General features: G+C 41.6%; 1 protein-coding gene across 10 annotated transcripts in view; it reads left to right on the top strand.

Annotated features, from left to right (window-relative positions):
- lpar1 (lysophosphatidic acid receptor 1) overlaps positions 1-20,186 on the top strand; it is a 233,373-nt gene extending 213,187 nt beyond the window's left edge. For 8 of the 10 annotated variants that reach the window (XM_069922980.1, XM_069922971.1, XM_069922974.1 and 5 more), the window contains one exon: positions 2,748-5,864. In XM_069922980.1, coding sequence (XP_069779081.1) covers positions 2,748-3,046 — 299 coding nt within the window. In that variant the 3' untranslated portion in view covers positions 3,047-5,864. Of the gene's footprint in view, positions 1-2,747; positions 5,865-19,186 lie in introns of those variants that run through there. The other 2 variants (XM_069922989.1, XM_069922987.1) reach the window with 2 other exon arrangements.
- The last annotated feature ends 530 nt before the right edge of the window (positions 20,187-20,716 follow it).

The following is a 20,716-nucleotide window of genomic DNA, read 5'->3' as shown; positions in this document are numbered from 1 at the left end:
AACTAGTCTGCTCACTGAGCTCAACCTGTCTGGCTGTGTGTGTTCTTTCAGTGCCGCTACACTTGAATAGTTTTGGAAATGAGGTGTGGAGGAGCCCAAGATAGAGTGCAAAACTGAGGCTAGTGTGTGATCTAAGCAGTTGCCTTTTTAGGTACCTGGGATTGATGCACACTTGAAGAAAAAAAGAGGGTGCAGTTGACTGTATTGCAACAATAGCAATGCTTCTGGTGCTCCTACCACCCATCGAGGAAACTGCATGGGCTTCAATTGACCAGTTATGTGATTATGATCATCGTACAACCATTTTGTACAAAGCATCAGCTCAAGGTTGCTCAAATATGCAGCTGGATTCTGACGTCTTCTTATTTATGCAACTGGAAATATAGGCTTTGATGTTCCTCCCAAGGCACAGTAAAAGTTCCAGAGAAACATATTTTGTTCCAAAGTTAGCTTTTGTTTTTTGTTGTGCGTGGGTCTCGTTGACTGCAGTGATGCATGCAACCCTTGAACTACAATGATGGATGAGCCAATTCAGAGGATGGCTCAGAGGCAGGAGTTGTGCGTGGGCTCAGTCAGACCAGAGAGGAAGGCAGATTTCTCTGAAGGAGAATCGTGAACCAGTTAAAAGCCAATAATCGTTTAAGTTGCAAGGTCTTTATAAGTGAACCTGGCTGTATAATTTTCAATTTATTTAATTACCTGAATCGGAATACCTAATCAGGTGTCAGTTTGTCGTAATGCACCAACGAACAATCCCCACTCTCCGAAATGACTGAGGAAGCAACAGTAGATTAGGAGTTGGTGTAAATGGCCTGGATGAGCATACTGAAATTGTCACCTCCTTGTGTCTTACAATGCAATATAGATAAGTGAAGTGAGTGGGTGAAAATCTTGAAGACTGTATAATATTTAATTCTCTATTTTGAACTGGAAAAATAAAGAATCGTGGCACCTAAATGTTGAGGGTTTGCAGAAATACAGGGTCTTTAGTGTCCTACTGCAAGATTTGTAAAAGGCTGGAATGTTGGGACTGAAGGCAATTCAGAAAGTTTAAGAGTTATTATTTATTCTTTGGGGAATTGAATACAAATATAGTGAAGTTATGGTTCTGTTAAATAAGGCACTGGTGAATTCACATCCAGATTATCATGTACAGTACTTGCATTCTTAAATGTTTTGAAAGCAGTTCCAAGATGTTTAGTGGTTGAATACTTGTGATGTTGAGAGGGAACAGATTGTACCAAGGGAGTCCAGAATTGGGAGAAGACCTGATTGAAAATATAAGATCTTAAGGGATATTGATAAGGTGGATGTGGAGAAGATGCTTCCTTCTGTAGGAGAGTCTAGAACTAGGGGTCATGGTTTTTAAAGCAGAGTTGTCCATTTCAGAATGAAATGAGGCAAAATATTTTCTCTGAGAGAGTTATGATTCCTTAAAGGATCATGGAAGTTTGATTCTTTGAATATGTTAAGATGGAGATATCAAATAAAAGACATTACGAGGGATAGAGCAGAATGTGGAGTTGAAGTAATGATTGGTTCAACCACAATCTTGTGAACAGTGCAGCAGACTCAAGGAGCCAATAATGCATTGAGTGCACCTGTTGCTATTTCGTATGTTCATATTAATATTCTTCTGGGTAATCTGTGACATTCTGGAAATTTGACCTGGCACTTTTCATAGATTGTGCTTGTATTTCTGGCATAAATGTTGTCCTTTAAAAATATCAAATTGCGTGATTCCCTGAGCAACTTTGTTTTTAACTACTGGGGTGGAAAATAGATCAGTTATCCTTGAAATGGGCATTCCTTCATTTTGCAATGCAGGCTGGAACATCACACAGGTAAATCCCAATTCTATCCATAATTACCCTTGATCTGAATAGTTTGCTAAGCACTTAGAAGGAAATTGAGATTAAATTCCAGATGTCCATGGCAATGTAGTTTAATGAAACCAGAGTGTAACAATGGCAGATATCCTTTCTTGATGGAATTCATCCTCCATAATGAGTTTTTAATATTACATTATTTAAATAATATAATGTGTATTCTCCAATTGTCTTTGTGGAATTAGAAGGCTTTCCTCTGGAATATTAATCCTGGCCTCTGGGACACCAGCCTTGCAACACACCAATATTCTGCAGTCCCCAAACTGTAGAGATGGAAACATGGTTAACATATCAGGTTGAATGAACTGATTTGATATAGAGGTTTGGAGTAATTTACTATGTTACCACAGCATCAGTAGTGATTGGTTTCTCCAACCCACCTTCACCACCCCCTCCCCCCACTTCTTTTGGCTTTATGTATGGATAAGCCTTATCACAAACACATGAACGAATATACCATGTGCCACACAATGAGTGTATTTGGTCAAATGAAGGAACCACAGTTCCTGAAAAGTTCCCTCTCAGTGAACTTCCTGTAGAGGCTGTTCATTTGGGAGCCATAAATTTTGTAAGCCAGTAACAAGATTTGAGAAGTGCCTACTTTATTTCCTTGTAGTTTTAGAAGTTACACAATTTGAGCCAATTGTTTTACTTCTAATATATGGCTCTCCAACCTCTCTATATAAATGTATACCTCATAACTTCCTTTGCAAACGTTAAAAGGGATGTTCGAGTGTCAGAAGATTGGGTGAGAGGAGTGAAGTGTGAAGTATTAATGTTGGTGTCAACCAATTGGGCTGAGTAGCAAATCTGTAATTCTTTGTGAAATACTAAATCTTTGTTTTCCCTTCTGTTCAGGGGCATTTATCATCTGCTGGACTCCAGGACTCGTTTTGCTGTTGCTTGACGTGTTTTGCCCTGACTGCAACGTCCTGACTTATGAGAAATTCTTCCTCTTGCTGGCCGAATTCAACTCTGCAATGAACCCCATCATCTACTCCTACCGTGACAAAGAAATGAGTGCCACCTTCAAGCAGATTCTGTGCTGCCAGCGGAACGAGGGCAGCAATGGTGCAGCTGAAGGCTCGGATCGTTCCGCCTCCTCCCTCAACCATACCATCTTGAGCGGGATACACAATGATCATTCAATGGTGTAACTGGAGGCCCATGGGTGAAGCTATCCTTTGCAAGATAGCCAGGATATTGAAGCCACCCAGCACATGGATCCCTGAAGACTAAACACTAAATAGCAGCAGGACCAATTCACAAACTAATGTGAGAGATTGTTGACAAATATTTCTGTTTTAATAGAACCTAGTGTGATTTACCTTTAGTAACGGGTTGAAGTTCTAAGTACTTGTTGTATTACCTGCTAAACTTGCATTTAGCTGTAGAAGTTGAGGCTTTGTAAAAACATAATAAACTTATTTTATTCAACTATTAGCATGCTTCAGATGGACTTTCACATAGCGGGCAGAGAATCATACTGTCAATTGTTTCCTTTTCAATACCCACTGAATAAAGCAAAACATTTTAAAGACTGGAAGCGCTTTCACTTTATGGCAAGTTTTCCCAGTAGTGTGGGGTCCTGTAGAGGCTGTTCATTTGGGACCCATAAACTTTGTAAGCCAGTAACAAGATTTGAGAAGTGCCTACTTTATTTCCTTGTAGTTTTAGAAGTTACACAATTTGAGCCAATTGTTTTACTTCTAATATATGGCTCTCCAACCTCTCTATATAAATGTATAACATTTTCATCAACACGTAGTTTATAAATATTGATTTAGTGTTAGCAATTGAGTTCACTTTAGTGAAATATTCTCGATTTTTCTACCATTTAAGACCTCCTGAAAAAAAATAGTTCATTGTTTGAAGCTTTAGCTGACAATATTAACTCTTAATTGCCTGCCGATTGAGCTCCTCCTATTCATGACTGTATTAGTTTATAAATGGAAATAAGACTTTGGGAATATGTAAATTTGTCAGCAAAAATAAAGATGAACTATTTAATATAGTCTCATTTTTTGTGTCTCAAAGTAATGATTTAAAAAGTACTGACAAGTTGATTTATAATGTCTGGGTATGATCTTAGAGAACATATCATGGTTGTTGGCTACATGTGGACCGATATCTTTTTTGGGTTAAGTGAACTGCCTCGTTAATATGTAATATCTTTTTGTTAAAAATATTTGGTCCTGCCTAGTACCCAGTCTGTATTATGTGTCTTTTGTGCCAAAGTATACTTTAATATTTGATGGTGCATTCTCATTTATAACCATAGTTACAGTTATTCAGATGGCTTGTATAAGAATTCCCTCGTTTAAAGTTTCTTTGGAATTTTAGGAATGAGAATATTCCTAGTAGCTAAAACAATATTTTTTTTAATACTAGGTGGTGCATGAGTCAAGCATAATATGGAAATATAGCAGTTCTCTGTAATGCATTGCTCAGTGTGGTCCAGTTTTACACTGAACCAATCCCACTGTTTGTGCTAGATGAAAATGTGAACCAGTGCTCAATGAATGGAACAATTGGAAACACAAAGCAGCTACTATACTGTAATATTTGATTTGTTTTAAAGGTTACAGGGGAAAGCTTCTTAAATGGTTAATTTGGTGATCATATGTTTGGGCAATTCTTAATTGGCCTGTAACCCTTTGACTTGCTGGGTATCGGTAAAATGACGCTGTGCATGTCCATTCCTGCAATTTATAAAGTGCAGTGGCAATTATTGGCTCTGTATTTCCATTAAATAATGCACCAGGAATGAAAATCTTGACAGTGTCTCCTCTGAATCGTATGTATTTAGTTTAGTTGATTTCTATGTTTCATGAATTAGGTACAATCATCAAACTATAACCATATAACAGTTTACGGCGTGGAAACAGGCCATGTCAGCCCTTCAAGTCCACGCCGGTTCACTTGAACAACTCCACTAGCTTCCCCCTCCTGCTCTCCACCCATAACCCTCCAACCCCTCACATCCATGTACACAACCAACCTTCTCTTAAATGACAGAAGGGACCCTAATACAAGTTTTTTTTTCTTTAACCTGGCAAGCTATTTTTCAAAGAAGATGTGGTTTCCCTAAATTATGTCAGTTAGTGCTTTTTAGGTTTGAAGCTATGTAAATATTATACTGCTCAATGCACTAAGTGCTCAAGGCAGTATTGTGCAATGTGTGCACCTGTAGTGTAACATGGTGGTACCGATAACTATAACTATGGAAATAATTCACCACTACAGAGCATAATAGTTTTAATGTAACTCGGTCTTGAGCAATTAATGTTGTAGTTGTACCTTGTGCCAGGATGAGTTTTATATTAATAAATGCTACTCTCCTACAGATATTTCAGTCCTCACCTGCTCCTTTGTTCTCCAGCCTAGTTTGCAGAACCTGATTTTGTCCTGTTAAGCTTTAATCCAGTTTCACTCATTCACAGGAACAGAGTGAATTAATGGGCTCTATCTGGTCCAGCGCAGGAACTAAGAAGGAGAGAGTAAAGATGGTTGGGGGTCAGAACAAGACTGTGGGGACCACCATAAGGTTTGCATTCCATACTGGCGCTAGTTGGGGCTAGCAATAGTTTTGAATGGAGCATGGTTGAAAGTATTCAGTTGTCACTCTTCAAGGTTGTTAAATGAAAACTTGAATCGTGGATTTATATTCCATAAATAAATTCCTTGGAGCTTTCCCCAATGATAATCTTTCACCAGAAGTGCCTTGAAATTCCTTCCTCCTTCACTGTTTCCATATAGAAACAGGGCCTCCCTGTACAGAGATAGAATTCTTCAGATGACTGAATGGGAAGAGATGGGTGGAGTTTTCCCACTCATTTCATTTGCAACAGTCTGCATTTTAACATTCTCTAATGTAGCTTCCAAGATTGTAATACTAGGTCTTATTCACCTATATTATATTGTGAAATAAATGCAATGAAAGATTTAACATGTTAATAAATAATACTTGTGGAACACATGCATTATGAGCTCTGTTGAATGTTTAAAAAAAACACTTCCTTAGATATTCAATATAAATAAGGACCACTTTTGCAGATATATTTATGCAATCACCGTGTAAACATTAACAGTGAAACTGCCAATATTATCAGGTTCAAAGCAAATGAATTAATTACAAATCGATTGATAACTTTTTTAACCTCCCATTGATATTTACCTTTGTGATTTATATAAAAATAAAAAAAACATCATTCTTTGATTCAAAACGTGTTTACAAATTATTTGTGTTTTTCCGTGTATGTCAATTAAACAATTGCCACAAGCTAACAACACTTTTTGGAACATGCATTGAAAGTGCAAGAACATTGGAACAGGAGTAGGTCACCCAGGGTGGTTTCTGATACCCCATTCCTTGCTGGATATTCCACAATAGATTTTATTTTTGTTAACCACATTTATAAACATCAGAATTATTGATTTGTTTGGTATTGGCTGCTATTTCTAGGAAGTTCTTCTGCTACATATAGATTCAAGATTATTTTGTCATATTACAAAGGTGTAATATTATAAATTTCTTAACTTTATCCCCGGGAGGTCTGATTCTAATTTTCAGATTGTCAGACTTGACCAATTACAGTAGAATATCTGATTATTCAAAGGCAGTGAGCTATTTTTTTTCAAAATAACTTGTTCAACTGACAAAAAATCAATGGACAGAAAACCACAATTTGAGTGGCACGTTTGGCCTAGCAGTTAGTGCAATGCCTTTACAGCACCAGCGATTGGGACTGGGGTTTGAATCTTGTGTTGGCTGTAAGGAATTTGTACCTTCTCCCTGAGGCTTCTGGTTTCCTCCCACCATTCAAAACATACTGTTACTGTGTGCTATATGTCTAAATTTAAGAGTTTCTAATCAGCAATTAGGACTGTGAAGATGCCAACAGGGTCTGTACCCATGCCCTTTGTTTTGACTGATGTTAACAGTTCCAAATAAATAGTTTTCATTCCAATCTTTACAGCTATGATCAATTTGTGAGTGACTGAGAAAAGCAAAGGCATTTAACAGGGCAACCGAGATCACGGTAAATCAGGCTGGCTCTGTCTGCAAATGTCAGCTATGAAGTATGGACTCTTAAGGCCAAAACAGAGATGCTTGCAAATGTTTGAAATGATGTAGGAAAGTCCTGCGGAGGTTGCATCTAGCAAGGGGGCCAAGTCAGGCCTGCAGCTGGAAGGAAATGCTTTATCATCCAGTTGTGTCATGAGGAGCAGCAGTTGGGAGAGGTCAAAGGGGATCAAAAGGAGAATGGATTACAAAATACCAACAGAGTACTGGAACCACACAACTTAAGCTGCTGCTGGAAGCCTGGTTCAGGACAAGTCAACAGAGGCAGCGGCAGAACCACCCAATAATAGATGTTCCCAGGGATGTTAAGTTAAATACACAATGCATTCTATGGCTATGTTGGAGGGAAATGTTGAGAGGGTGAGATGAACCAAGTTATGGGGCAGATCATAAACATTGGAGTAAACCAGTTAAATGAATGCCTGATTCTGAATTATAAATTCTATGTAATTTATCTTTGCAAGGCAAACCAGAAACATGATTTTTGCTGAGCCCACTATCCAAGATAACCCTAAAAATCATCATCGCAGGATCCAATTGATTATTAAATGTTGCCCTCCTTTAGTTAAAACACCAGATGCAAAGGCTGATGCAAATGTCTACAAATATTATGTCTCTTCTATTCCATTTAAAGTGAAAAATCATATAGCTCAGTGGTTCTCAACCTTTTTCTTTCCACTCACATACCACTTTAAGTAACCCCTATGCCATCGGTGCTCTGTGATTAGTAAGGGGTTGCTTAAGGTGGTTTATAAGTGGGAAGGGAAGGTTGAGAATCACTGCTCAAGACCCAAATGTTACTGAAAAATTTTGCTTGAGACAAATTATCATTTTGGCCCATTTCCTTTGGAGTTGTGAAACCGTGCACATAACGAGTCAATTAGAAATGATAAAAACAATAGTTATCCAATGTTTTCTTTCCACCCAAATCCCACCTTAAGCAATCCTTTACTAATTACCGAGCACTGTTGGCATAGAGATTACTTAAACTGGTTTGTGAGTGGAAAGAAAAAAGCAGCTGATGTAGCTGCTCCATTACCCTTTTAAAGATCAGAGTATTTTGTTTTAATTTTTAAAAATTTGTAGAGATGCCGTGTGGTGATAGGTCCTTCTGGGCTACAAGCCCTCAAATACACCCATGTAACAAATTAACTTACCTATCCCATTCCTGTCATATTTCCTATGTTGCAATAGCAACTACACTTCAGAAGACTCTCACTGAATGTAAAGTATGCAGGGGGGTGAGGGGAGGTTATGTAAAAGAGACAGTTTAAATGCCCAACTTTCTTAAATCAAACTGTGTGAAATTATGGAAAAGTCAACAGAGGATTTTACAGGATAGATGCAGGAAAGATGTTGTGATTCAATGGTGCTGAGGCTTTGAGTCTCTGATAGTCACCCATATATACATTCAGGAATTCCAGAGTCAACCTTACCCTGAGAGTATAAACTTGGCCTCACAGGAAAAAAGCAGAAGGAAAGCTACACAGACACATGAGGGAGAAAGGAACAGAAGGATGGGGGGATGCTAAATCTAGTTGGTAAAATTGGGAGGGTTGCTTGTAAGTTTGATCAGAGGACAAACTTATAGAAGGAATAGTTGTCTGATTGACCATTTACTATACTGTAGGTTTGGTGTAACTTTATGTCCACAGTCTTAAAGTATCCTGTGAGGCAGTGGAATTGCAAAACAAAAGCAATTGGCTAGGCTCAATCCTTTCAGAATTGTATATTATTTCCATAGAACCACACACACCACTTGTCTGAATATTTCTTTGGGACAAAAACAAAATAAGGTTTGCTTTATTGCTGTGGAAATGTCAGTCCTAATCCAGAGGATTCAAGATTCAAGATTACTTTATTGTCATGTAATAAAATGGGTGTAATATTACACAAAATTTGCTTTAGTCTACCGTAAGGAAGACAAATTCACTATCAGCAGAAATTGCCAGTTTCCTCTCATAGTCAGAGAAAACGAAGCAAAAGAGGATCCCCCAGAGTCACTGAGTGTCCATGGATTCACCTCCGGCGCTCCCGCAGCCTCCTCAGCCACACAGACGAAAGCATCGGTGACCTGTGCTCCAGATCCAAACCTCCAACACGATCAAGAAGCTTTCAGCAACCTTGGCACCTTCGGTTCCAATACCTGGCATCCCTTCAGTCAGTCTTGAGCCAGTCTCCATCAGTCCGCAGCCTGGTGTGAGTACTTTGACTGCAGTCGCCAGCAACCTGCAGCCATTGTGGGCTCCTCGTCTCGAGTCATCAACACCCTGCCGCCTGTTTGTTGTTCAGCCCGCAGAGCCCCTCACTGGTCTGCTGCAATGGTCACCATCTCGTGAGTCATCTCCTCTGCTTCTCCCTCTCAAATGATGGGGGGGAGGGGTGGAGGAGGAGGAGTGTTCTCCCCATTTTGTTGTACACTGCATAAGTTCTCTGCTCCTCTGGAGTCTCCAACCCTCGATGAATACGGGCACCGCCAAACTTGGACCCAGACGCAGTCACAGGATTTTAAAATAAATCACTATTGGCTCCTTTAACTGGCCTTTTAAAGCCTCTATGGAGCCATTGGTATTTGAAATGGGCAGTAGAACCCTGCAGAGGAATGCTGTGTCTCCGCTATCCACTTCACATGCTTGCACCAGCGGGAAACATTGCTGTTACATCAGCTCTGACAGCACTGCCATTTTTTTTTCCGGCCTGGGCCATGTGGATAAAATAGAAAATTTTGAGAGACTTGAGTAAAACGTTTACCTTCTTTAAAGTCACTGTGGTTGTAGGGAGGAGGGAAAGTTTAGATCAGAATTGCTTCAATCCCCTTTCACCAAGGACCAGGATCCCACATTTATTTGACAGTGGCTGAAGACTTGAACCATGTACTGTGTATTAGGCTTCAGGTGCAGGCCACAACAAAAGAGGATGAAGTACTTTTACTTTGCAAAGAGCAAAATTTATTTTTGTTCAATTTAGCAGAGTAGAGAAGTACTTCCACAGCTGCTAAACAATTGCAAACATTCGAGATTTTGAGAAAGACAATGATAACCTGTGGCAAGATTGGAAACAAATGCTTCAGAGAGGCTTAACTTTGTGTGGAGCTACATCTAGTTTCAAAGTATGGTCATTCAGCTCAACGAAACCTACCCGGAGTTTATGATCCAAACAAACATCCTTCTGCCTTTCTTCAGAATGAATGAATCCAGGGATAAGGGATTTCACTTACAGAGTGCACTGTATAATCTGGAACAAATCACAGCACAGTTCAGGAGAAAAACAGGGCCTTTGGCCCACGATGTCTGTTCTGAATACAGTTCTTGTCACAGATAAAATCAAATGGAGATTTGATGGGAGGTGGGGGGGGGGGGGGTGGGATTTGTTTCTTGATCATGTTGGCTTACATGTAGGGCAGAGAGAACCTGTTGTCTATGATGAGGAGGGGGACAAGGATCCGACAAAACAACTTTAAAGTAATTGGCAGGAGATTCAGAGGTGATATGAACAAAATGTTTGTGTCTGGTTATGCTCTGGAACTCACTCAATGCAAGTAGAAGTGTCTACAGATTCATTTTGGCTTTCTACAGGAAACCGGAGTGAGGTTTGGTTAAAAGATGGTGCGGAGCTGTGGGGAAAGAGCAGGAGAATGGATCCCGGAAGACTTCTTCCCATAAATTCAATGGGCTGAATACCCTCCTGCTATCCTGTTAGAAATCAAGATTTTGTGATTTCTTACTCCTTTATCCTGCTTCTTCTTGAATACATCTCTGTTCATCTTAACCATGTCTTGAGGAAAGTTTCTTAGTCAGACCATTGGATAAGTTAAATTTTTTTTAAATTAAGTTTAAAAAAATGTGAATTTAAATTTAGACATACAACATAGTAACAGGACATTTCGGTCCATGAGTCTGTGCTCCCCAATTTACACCCCTTTAACCTATACCCCCAGTACATTTCAAACAGTGGGAGGAAACCAGAGCCCCCAGACAAAACCCATGCAGACACAAGGAGAACGTACAAACTTCTTACAGACAGTGCAGAATTCAAAACCCGGTCCTGATCACTGGCGCTGTAAAGGAGCTACGCTAATCGCTACGCCAACCGTGCTGACCTCTTGTGAGCTTCCTTTAGATTACTTCACTGGATGTGCAACCGGGCCCTTTCTCAAGGTACAAACAAAAATATTCAGGCACCTAATTTCTAGCACCCCTCCCACTTCCCTTCCCTCTCCTATCCCTCCATCAATTTAGCCTTTTTCTATTCACCCTCCCACTTGTATCCACCTCTGTTAGCCTGTGCTTCTCCCCTGCCACTCTCCTCTCTTCCCCCACACCCACCCCCCACCTTTTTATTCAGGTGCCTGCCTGTGCTTGCTTACACCTTCACACAGGACCGAGGCTTGAAATGTTAGTTACCCGTCCTATGTTATGCTGCATGTCTTGGTGAGTTTCTCCAGTGTAATAAGTTAATAAAATATATGTTTAAAAAGGGGGAATAAGATTAGGATCACTTTTCACAAGCAAACATCACATTATAGAACCAGAAACAGAGACAGAAATTGAAACTGAAGCAAAAAGGGGAAAGAGAGAGGGAAAGCTCCTGCAGTCAGTAGCCGCGTTCAGGTGCTTGGACTCAGATAATGCACCAGCAGGCGCGGCTGGAGGAGTGCAGCTAGGATGTTCAGGTGGCCGCGGAGAAGATGCCTTTCTGTCACCTGAACGTGGCGGCTGAAGGAGATAATGAAGTCATTCATCACCACATGCAACAGAATTTAGACACCATTGACCAAGACCCCATTGACCCATTCAAGTTACAAGGATACAAGGTGAACACACATTGCAACTTGCAGGCACCTATCCATGTCGCACAGAGACCTGCCCATTCAATACGTAAATATGCTGGTGTTACGAGACCTACAGACTCAAAAATCAACAGCAACAAAAATTCACCAAAACAATGGCTACTTAAACAAAATTGATTTTATTTTCTTAACACAGAATAATAAGATCAATATTTAACTTATCACCATTAAGTTACTTAACCCCCTCCTAATTCTAAGAGCGCATGGGTGCATGTGCGTGAAAAGATGGTTCTTTTTTCACTGTCCAGTCATTTACTGTTCACTTGTCCAAGTTCACTAGTATCAAGCAGTTTTCAGTACTGTGCACAGAATTAAACAGGCTCTGGTGCCTTAAGTTGTAACCAGTCAGGAAGGTCTTTGGGGGGTGCAAAGAGATGTTCTTTGTTCTTTGGTAATGCAAACTGATTTCCTTCAATCAGCAACTGAAGCGTCTTTCCAAAGAAATGTGCCTTCTTCCAGGAGACTGTAAAGAGTTCTTCTTTTCCCCTATTTCGGGAGAAACACAACAACCAGTCACTACCGAGATTTTGAATAGGCTGAACTCAGAACTCATAACCCGTCTTGAAAAGGGGTCTTTAGCATGCTTTTCACTATGCAGCCTTTCACTAACTGCTTTCAGGAGGCCAGGGTACCCAACTTTGCTCTCAACATTAGCAAAACTATAGACCTAATTGTGGACTTCAGGAGGGGAAAATCAGGGGAACACAACCTAATCCTCATCAAAGTGTCAACAATGGAAAGGTTTAAAAACTTTAACTTCTTGGGTGTCAACATCTCTGAAGAACTGTCCTGGGGCCTGTATGGTGATGCAATCATGAAGAAGTCTCGCCAGTGGCTATACTTCCTGAGGAGTTTGAGGAGATTTAATATGTCACCAAAACCTCTTGCATATTTCTACAAATGTACCATGCAGAGCATTCTGACTGGTTGCATCTCTGTCTGGTATGGAGGTGCCAATGGACAGGACAGCCAAAGACTACAGAGAGTTGTGAATGGCCAGTGCCATCACGGTTATCAATCTTCACTCCATCAAGGAAAACTACAAAAGGCAGTGTCTTAAGAAAGCAGCTTAAAATGCCATCTTCACACTACTCTTACCACCAGGAAGGAGCCTGAAGACAAACAGCCAGATGCACATAAACAGTTTCTTCCCCTCAGGCATTAGATTTCTAAACAGACAATAAACTACAGCTATTACTTTGTGCATTAATGCATTTATTTTTAAATGTAATTTATAACAATATTTGCACCTGCATTTGCTGTCATTATATGTTTATGACAATAAATTCTGTTGTACAATATGCCAAATGCCCTCTTTACAATCCTATCTAGCCGTGACACCACTTTCAAAGAATTAGGTATCTGCGTTTCACCAACCCATCTATCCTTCACATTCTGCGTTGCCAGGGTGTGGCCAAATGCAATGTACAATCATCATCAAACTTCACCACTTTTGCAACATATGATGGATTGAAGGGCACCAAGGAAGTAGCTGATAGTGGATAATCCTGGGCTATTGTCCTGCAGTTACGCTTGGGATTGGGTTGATTAACATTAAACAGCACAGCTCTAGTCATTGCAGTCTTATCCCATTGATGTCTATTTAATAGTTTTCTCCTGTTGCCACAATCAATCAAACACCGTTTTGATGAAGGCACAATTGTGTTACTGAGGAATTTAGATCAATTATTTGCACTTGCACCTTGATCTTGATGAGATTGTACCCCAACAGTTACTGGCAAAACCCAGAGTGATGATGGAGTGATTACATTTGTGGATGATTTTTGAGCAGGATCTGGATGAGTGTCGATATTTCAAGTAGTGTTCCAGTGCAAGTGCTGTGGGGGTGTTGCAGTGCCAGTGTTGATGGAATGTGCAGTGCCAGTGCTGAGGGAGGGTTGCAGCATCAGTGCTGAGGAATAGTTGCATTGTCTGCTGATGGATGAAGCAGGGTCAATGCTGAGGGAATGTTACAGTGCCAGTGCTGAGGGAGTGTTGCAGTGCCAGTGCTGTGGGAATGTGCAGTGCCAGTGCTGTGGAAGTGTTGTAGTGCCAGTGCTGAGGGAATGTTGCAGTACCAGTGCTGTGGGGGTGTTGCAGCGTCAGTGCTGAGGAATAGTTGCATTGTCTGCTGACGGATGAAGCCGGGTCAGTGCTGAGGGAATGTTACAGTGCCAGTGTTGAGGGAGTGTGACAGTACCAGCACTGTGGGAATGAAGCAGGATCAGTGCTGTGGGAGCGTTGCAGTTAGTGTTGAGGGAGTGTTAAAGTGCCAGTGCTGAGGGAGGGTTGCAGCGTCAGTGCTGAGGAATAGTTGCATTGTCTGCTGATGGATGAAGCAGGGTCAATGCTGAGGGAATGTTACAGTGTCAGTGCTGAGGGAGTGTGCAGTGCCAGTGATGAGGGAGTGTGCAGTGCCAGTGCTGAGGGAATGTTGCAGTAGCAGTGCTGTGGGAGTGTTGCAGTGCCAATGTTGAGGGAGAGTTGCATTGTCTGCTGACGGATGAAGTAGGGTCAATGCTGAGGGAATGTTACAGTGCCAGTGCTGAGGGAGTGTTGCAGTGCCAGTGCTGTGGGAATGTGCAGTGCCAGTGCTGTGGACGTGTTGCAGTGCCAGTGCTGAGGGAATGTTGCAGTACCAGTGCTGTGGGGGTGTTGCAGTGCCAGTGCTGAGGGAGGGTTGCAGCGTCAGTGCTGAGGAATAGTTGCATTGTCTGCTGACGGATGAAGCCGGGTCAGTGCTGAGGGAATGTTACAGTGCCAGTGCTGAGGGAGTGTGACAGTACCAGCACTGTGGGAATGAAGCAGGATCAGTGCTGTGGGAGCGTTGCAGTTAGTGTTGAGGGAGTGTTAAAGTGCCAGTGCTGAGGGAGGGTTGCAGCGTCAGTGTTGAGGGAGAGTTGCATTGTCTGCTGACGGATGAAGTAGGGTCAATGCTGAGGGAATGTTACAGTGCCAGTGCTGAGGGATTGTTGCAGTGCCAGTGCTGTGGGAATGTGCAGTGCCAGCGCTGTGGAAGTGTTGCAGTGCCAGTGCTGAGGGAGTGTTGCAGTGCCAGTATTGAGGGAATGTGCAGTCCCAGTGCTGAGGGAGGGTTGCAGCGTCAGTGCTGAGGAATAGTTGTATTGTCTGCTGACGGATGAAGTAGGGTCAATGCTGAGGGAATGTTAGTGTCAGTGCTGAGGGAGTGTGCAGTGCCAGTGATGAGGGAGTGTGCAGTGCCAGTGCTGTGGGAGTGTTGCAGTGCCAGTTTTGAGGGAGAGTTGCAGTGTCAGTGCTGAGGAATAGTTGCATTGTCTGCTGACGGATGAAGTAGGGTCAATGCTGAGGGAATGTTACAGTGCCAGTGCTGAGGGATTGTTGCAGTGCCAGTGCTGTGGGAATGTGCAGTGCCAGCGCTGTGGAAGTGTTGCAGTGCCAGTGCCGAGGGAGTGTTGCAGTGCCAGTGTTGAGGGAGGGTTGCAGCGTCAGTGCTGAGGAATAGTTGTATTGTCTGCTGACGGATGAAACCAGGTCAGTGCTGAAGGAATGTTACAGTGCCAGTGCTGAGGGAGTGTGACAGTACCAGAACTGTGGGAATGAAGCAGGATCAGTGCTGTGGGAGTATTGCAGTTAGTGTTGAGGGAGTGTTAAAGTGCCAGTGTTGAGGGAGTGTTGCAGGGTCAGTACTGTGGGAGTGAAGCAGTCAGTGTTGCGGGAGCATTGCAGTTAGTGTTGAGGGAGTCCCATTACTGAGAAATAGTTGCATTGTCTGCTGATGGAGTGAAGCAGGGTCTGTGTTGAGGAAGTGCTGCAGTGTCAGTGCTATGGGAGCAGGCATATGTTGCATGTGCTCACTACTTTATAGCTAGAGCAACTGTAAGTAAACAGGACCAACAAGTTATTTGATGTTGTGATTATTGTAGTAATTAGTGACAATTTATTTGAAAAAAAATCATTCATGCAATGAAATAAATGACCAGCATATTTCTAAGAATATCCGTGGAATTAGTCGAAATGGTGTTGGTGAAATCATCCATCAGGAAGAGTCGCTGATGCTCTATCACATGTGCACACAACATCAATAATTGTTCACAATTTAGACATTGTGTTTTGGAATATTGAAACATTACCTCCACTCTTAGGTAATTTAGTACATTAATTCTTTTGTTACCTAGCACAAAAAGACTGGCCATGTTCCAAGTGTTAAGGAGGCCCTTATCTTTCTTATCTTTAAACATTTAAAAACGCAAAGCTTTCTGGATTCTGATCCAAATTTTGTCTCATCTGAGATTTCCCAACACGATTCCTCCTTCACTGGACTGTGATGCTCTACATATATTTGCTGTCTGGGTAAATTGTGCACCTCTTCCATCTTACCAGTACCTTGTCATATATTAGTCGACAGATGTGCCTCCACTGGCACTGTTTGTAGTTTTGATTCATAGGTTGATGGTTCAAGTCTTGCCTCAGCAAAAAAGCTGTAACCCTAATGCAGCACTTTGGATGCAATGTTAAAATGTGACCCAAACTGCCCACTTGGGCAGATATTAAAGACCCTATGGAATTATTTTGAAATTAATAAGGGAATTCAATATGATGACTTGGCAGCGACCATTGCTAAAAGCAGGCTATCTACATGTGATCACTGTGGTGTAAAGAAGAACTCAGAACAATCTGTCCACCATCTTCTCCATTATGCCAAAAGTCCTACATACGGTGTGAAGTACTTTGGATGTGAGAGATGCTTTATTAATACAGGGTTCAGGCCTGAAACATTGGTTATATACAGTCTCTTTATCTTTACTACACAAAGAATGCTGCATGACTCTGTGACTTTCTCCAGCATTTTTATGTAAACCACAATCACAGCAGACTTTCTTGTTTAACTTTATGAATACAGTCCCTTTTTTCTCCATTGTTAGCACAGAAGGGCATCGCCTGTTTTTCCTTCTGTGTTGAAATGTCCTCCTTGTTAGATGTACTGCATAACAAGTAGCTAATGGCATGAACATTGATATTTCTAATTTTAGGTAATCCCCACCCCATCTGATTCCACTGTTTCTGTCTTTTCTGTACCCACTTTTTTTCTCGTTCTAACTTTCCTACCTTCCTCATGGTCGCTCCCTTGACCTGTTCTTTCCACCTCTCACATCTGTCTTACCAACTCCAGGTCTCTGCTTCTCCTCTCCCCCTCCCCCCCCACTACCATTTACATATATAATTTTACTTATTCTGTCATAGTCTTGATAATGTAGTGGTTCTCAACCTTTATCTTTCCACTCACATACCACTTTAAGTAATCCCTATGCCATTGGTGGGAAGGGAAGGTTGAGAATCACTGCTCTAGACCCAATTGTTACTGAAATATTTTGCTTGAGAAAAATTGTCATTGGCCCATTTCCTTTAGAGTTATGAAACAGTGCACATAATGAGTCAATTAGGTACAATTAAAACAGTTTATTTCCACCCACGTACCACCTTAAACAATCCATTACTAATCACAGAGCATTTATGGCATAGGGAATACTTAAGGTGGTATGTGAGTGAAAAGAAAAATGTTAAGAAGCAGTGTGATAATGGGTCCAGACCCAAAACATTCCTCATTCCTATCCCTGGATATTGTCTAACCTGCTGAGTTTCTCTGATAATTATTTGTCTGACTATTAAAGAGGTGTTCCTTATCTTCGCACAGAAACCATGAACATCAATCTTTTTGTCTGCAGTTCTTGGAGCCTGGAAACTCTTTGTAAAGTAAATAAGTATATTAAAATGCTTTAGGAAAATAAAATCATGGCTTGTTTCTGAGTCCCTGCACGCCTTCTCCCCAAACAACAGATAAAGCATCAAAACAGTAATGCTCAGAAAGTTATCATCCAACCTTGACTTTCTGCTTTGAAGCAATAAATGACTTTCAACGTCAAGTTTTTATTTATTGTCCTTAACAATTTAGTTGAAATTTACCAAAGAAATTGCGAATTGTTGTTTTTGCTAACAATAATTTTATAATGAAAGATAAAAAGATTTTCCCAAAGGATAATAATCCCCAAACTGAACCATAACAGCTTGTTGCATTTAAAGTTGTTTTCTTATCTATTTTTCTCATGCCATTTTTATTAAATCTGGTTACTGCGTCTTCTGCCATTGAAAACGGTTCCCCCACCCCCCCCCCCCCCCCCCCCACTCCCCTCCATTGATGTCATTGAGCTGCCTGAGCATTGTGAATGTGCCCTGTGGCTTTGTGTAAAGTCCTGACATACTTTGGGCCAGGGGTGCCTAACTGCTATGTGATGCCACATGTTGATGCTTGGAATTGCTGCATGGTAACATTGTCAGGAGTCAGTGGATCCTATTCTGGCCCTAATTACTGTGCTGCTCAAAAGATGTGAAGCTGGAGAGGTTGCAGAGAAGGTTTATAAGAATGTTGCCAGGACTCAGAGGCTTGATCTATGGGGGGAGGATGAGCAGGCAAGGGGTTTATTCCATGGAGCGCAGGAAGATGAAGGTGATAGCAGAGAGGAATAGGTTGGGTGAATACAGCTGTGTTTGTCCAGAATGGGGGAACTTGAATCCAGAGGACATAAGTTTAATGTCTAACAGGAACTTGAGGGGTATTATTTTTACACAGAGGCTGGTGAGTGTAGGGAATGGGGTGCTAGAGGAGGTGGTAGAGATAGGTACTATTGCAATGTTTTGGAAAAAAAAGGATAGGAAGGTTCAGAAGGATATGGGCCAAATGCAGGCAGGTGGGACTAGTGTGTTGAAGTGGGCAAGTTTGGCTGAAGGGGCCATTTTCATGCCCTATAACTATGATTTCCTGGGTCTGAAGCTGGACTACTAAGGACTTCACTAGATTGTCCTTGCAGTGCTTTCACAGACCCCCATGTTTCTTCTACTCTTTCAGCTGTCCTTGTAAAATTTGAGCCAGAGAGTTATAGACATACAGCAAACAGTCATAGAGATATAGAGATACAGCTCTGTTGACCTATCTATTCCATGTCAACCATCAATCACCCATTTTTATGCTAATCCTATCCTAATGTATTTTAGTCTGCTCACATTCCCCACCAATTTTTTGACTATGCACATACTCAGTGGTCAATTACACTTCGTGCCTAAGAGAGTCTAGTGTCTTCCACTGAATAGTGGATGACATTGGTGGAAACCAGAAGCTGGAATCCGAAACAAATAAAATAGTTAGAAGAAATCAATAGGTCAGGCAGCATCTGTGGAGGCAAAGGGATGGGAGGTGTCAAGGGTTGAGACACTGCATCAGGGCCTGGAAAGAGGGTGCAGAGGGAAGAGGACCAATATTTAGAAGTGAATATTTATTTATTTATCTATCTACCCTTTATATTTATTATCTCTTTTTCTCTCTCACAGTGTATACCATACCTGGACAGAGCACAGGCTGTTCGGGTTGGTAGCAGAACATTGAGCACCATCACGTTGAGCACAGATCCAGCTCCAACAGTGTCATCAAGTTTGCAGATGTCACGACAGTATTTGGCCTCATCAGCAACATTGACGACTCACACTGCGGAGAAGAGGTGGAACATCTTGTGATATGGTCCGAAAGTAATGACCTGAGTCTCAGTGTGGACAAGACAAAGGAGATGACCTGGACTTAAGGAGGACCAGAATGACCTCCCTCTGCCATGCCTCAGTTGTAGAGAGAGAAGAGAGCCCCAAGTTCATTGGAGTTCATTTAACACGTGATCTATCGTGGACACATATCATCAACTCACTCATCAAGAAGGCGCAAGTGACTGAACTTGCTGAGAAGGCTAATACGGGCAAAGTTACCGGCCACTATCATGCCAACCTTCTACAAGAGCACAACTGAGAGCATCCTGGCCGGCTACAGCACTGTGTGGTATGGTTGCTGTAAAAAAGTGAATGGGGGTCAATCGACAATATAGAGTGGCAGAGAGGATCACTGGGATCTCCCTCCCACACCACCCCCCTCCCCCACCCCCATCGATATGATCTACCAAAATTGTTGTCTGAAGAGAGAGTGAAAAATTGTTGAGAAGTCCTACCACCATTACACAACAGCATCTTTCAACTACACCCAATGGGAAAATGATACAGGAGTATCAGAGCCAACACCACTAGGCTGAGAAACAGCTTCTTGTCTTCACCATTGAGAATGTTGATTGACCAAAAGAACTGTTCACACTAACCATCTGAGACTATAAAAGTTACAAAACATGATCTGTTTATTTATTTATATGTATATATGTCCTGTATATGTTTTCTTTGTCTGTATGTGTGGTGTGTCATGTTTTGCACCAAGGACCAGAGAATGCAGTTTCATCGGGTTGTAGTTGTGTAATCAGATGATAATAAATTTGAACTTGATGACTTCTACTTGAAGACTATTAGGAATGGTACACCTTACATATCTGTGTGGCTGCAGCAAGTAAGAGTTTTGGTGCATATGCACATTGTACGTACTATGACAATAAAGTCCCATACTCATATGTTATAACTGGAGGGGAGGGGTGTGACAAAACCTAGTAGGCGATAGGTGGAACCAGATGGGGGGGGGGGGGGGGTTATTATGGTTAGATGGAGCCAGAGCCAGGTGGGGATCAGATGGAAAAGGTGAACTAAAGGAGAGAGATGTGGGTGGACTGGTGAGATTGGAAAGAAACACAGAGCTCGTGGATACCCGATGCTGGAAAATTTAGCATAATTCCATTGGATTGTAAGTTATCCGAATGGAGTATGGTATGTTGTTCTTCGTTTTGCATTTGGCCACACCCTGGCAACGCAGAATGTGAAGGATAGATGGGTTGGTGAAACGCAGATACCTAATTCTTTGAAAGTGGTGTCACGGCTAGATAGGATTATAAAGAGAGCATTTGGCATATTAGCCTTCGTGAATCAAAGTGTTGAGTGTAGGAG

The sequence above is a fragment of the Narcine bancroftii genome, chromosome 1 (genome assembly GCF_036971445.1).
Source record: "Narcine bancroftii isolate sNarBan1 chromosome 1, sNarBan1.hap1, whole genome shotgun sequence".
Taxonomy (NCBI): Eukaryota; Metazoa; Chordata; class Chondrichthyes; order Torpediniformes; family Narcinidae; genus Narcine; species Narcine bancroftii.
The sequence above is the reverse complement of the archived record's forward strand: the minus strand, read 5'-3'. Positions and strand labels throughout refer to the sequence as shown.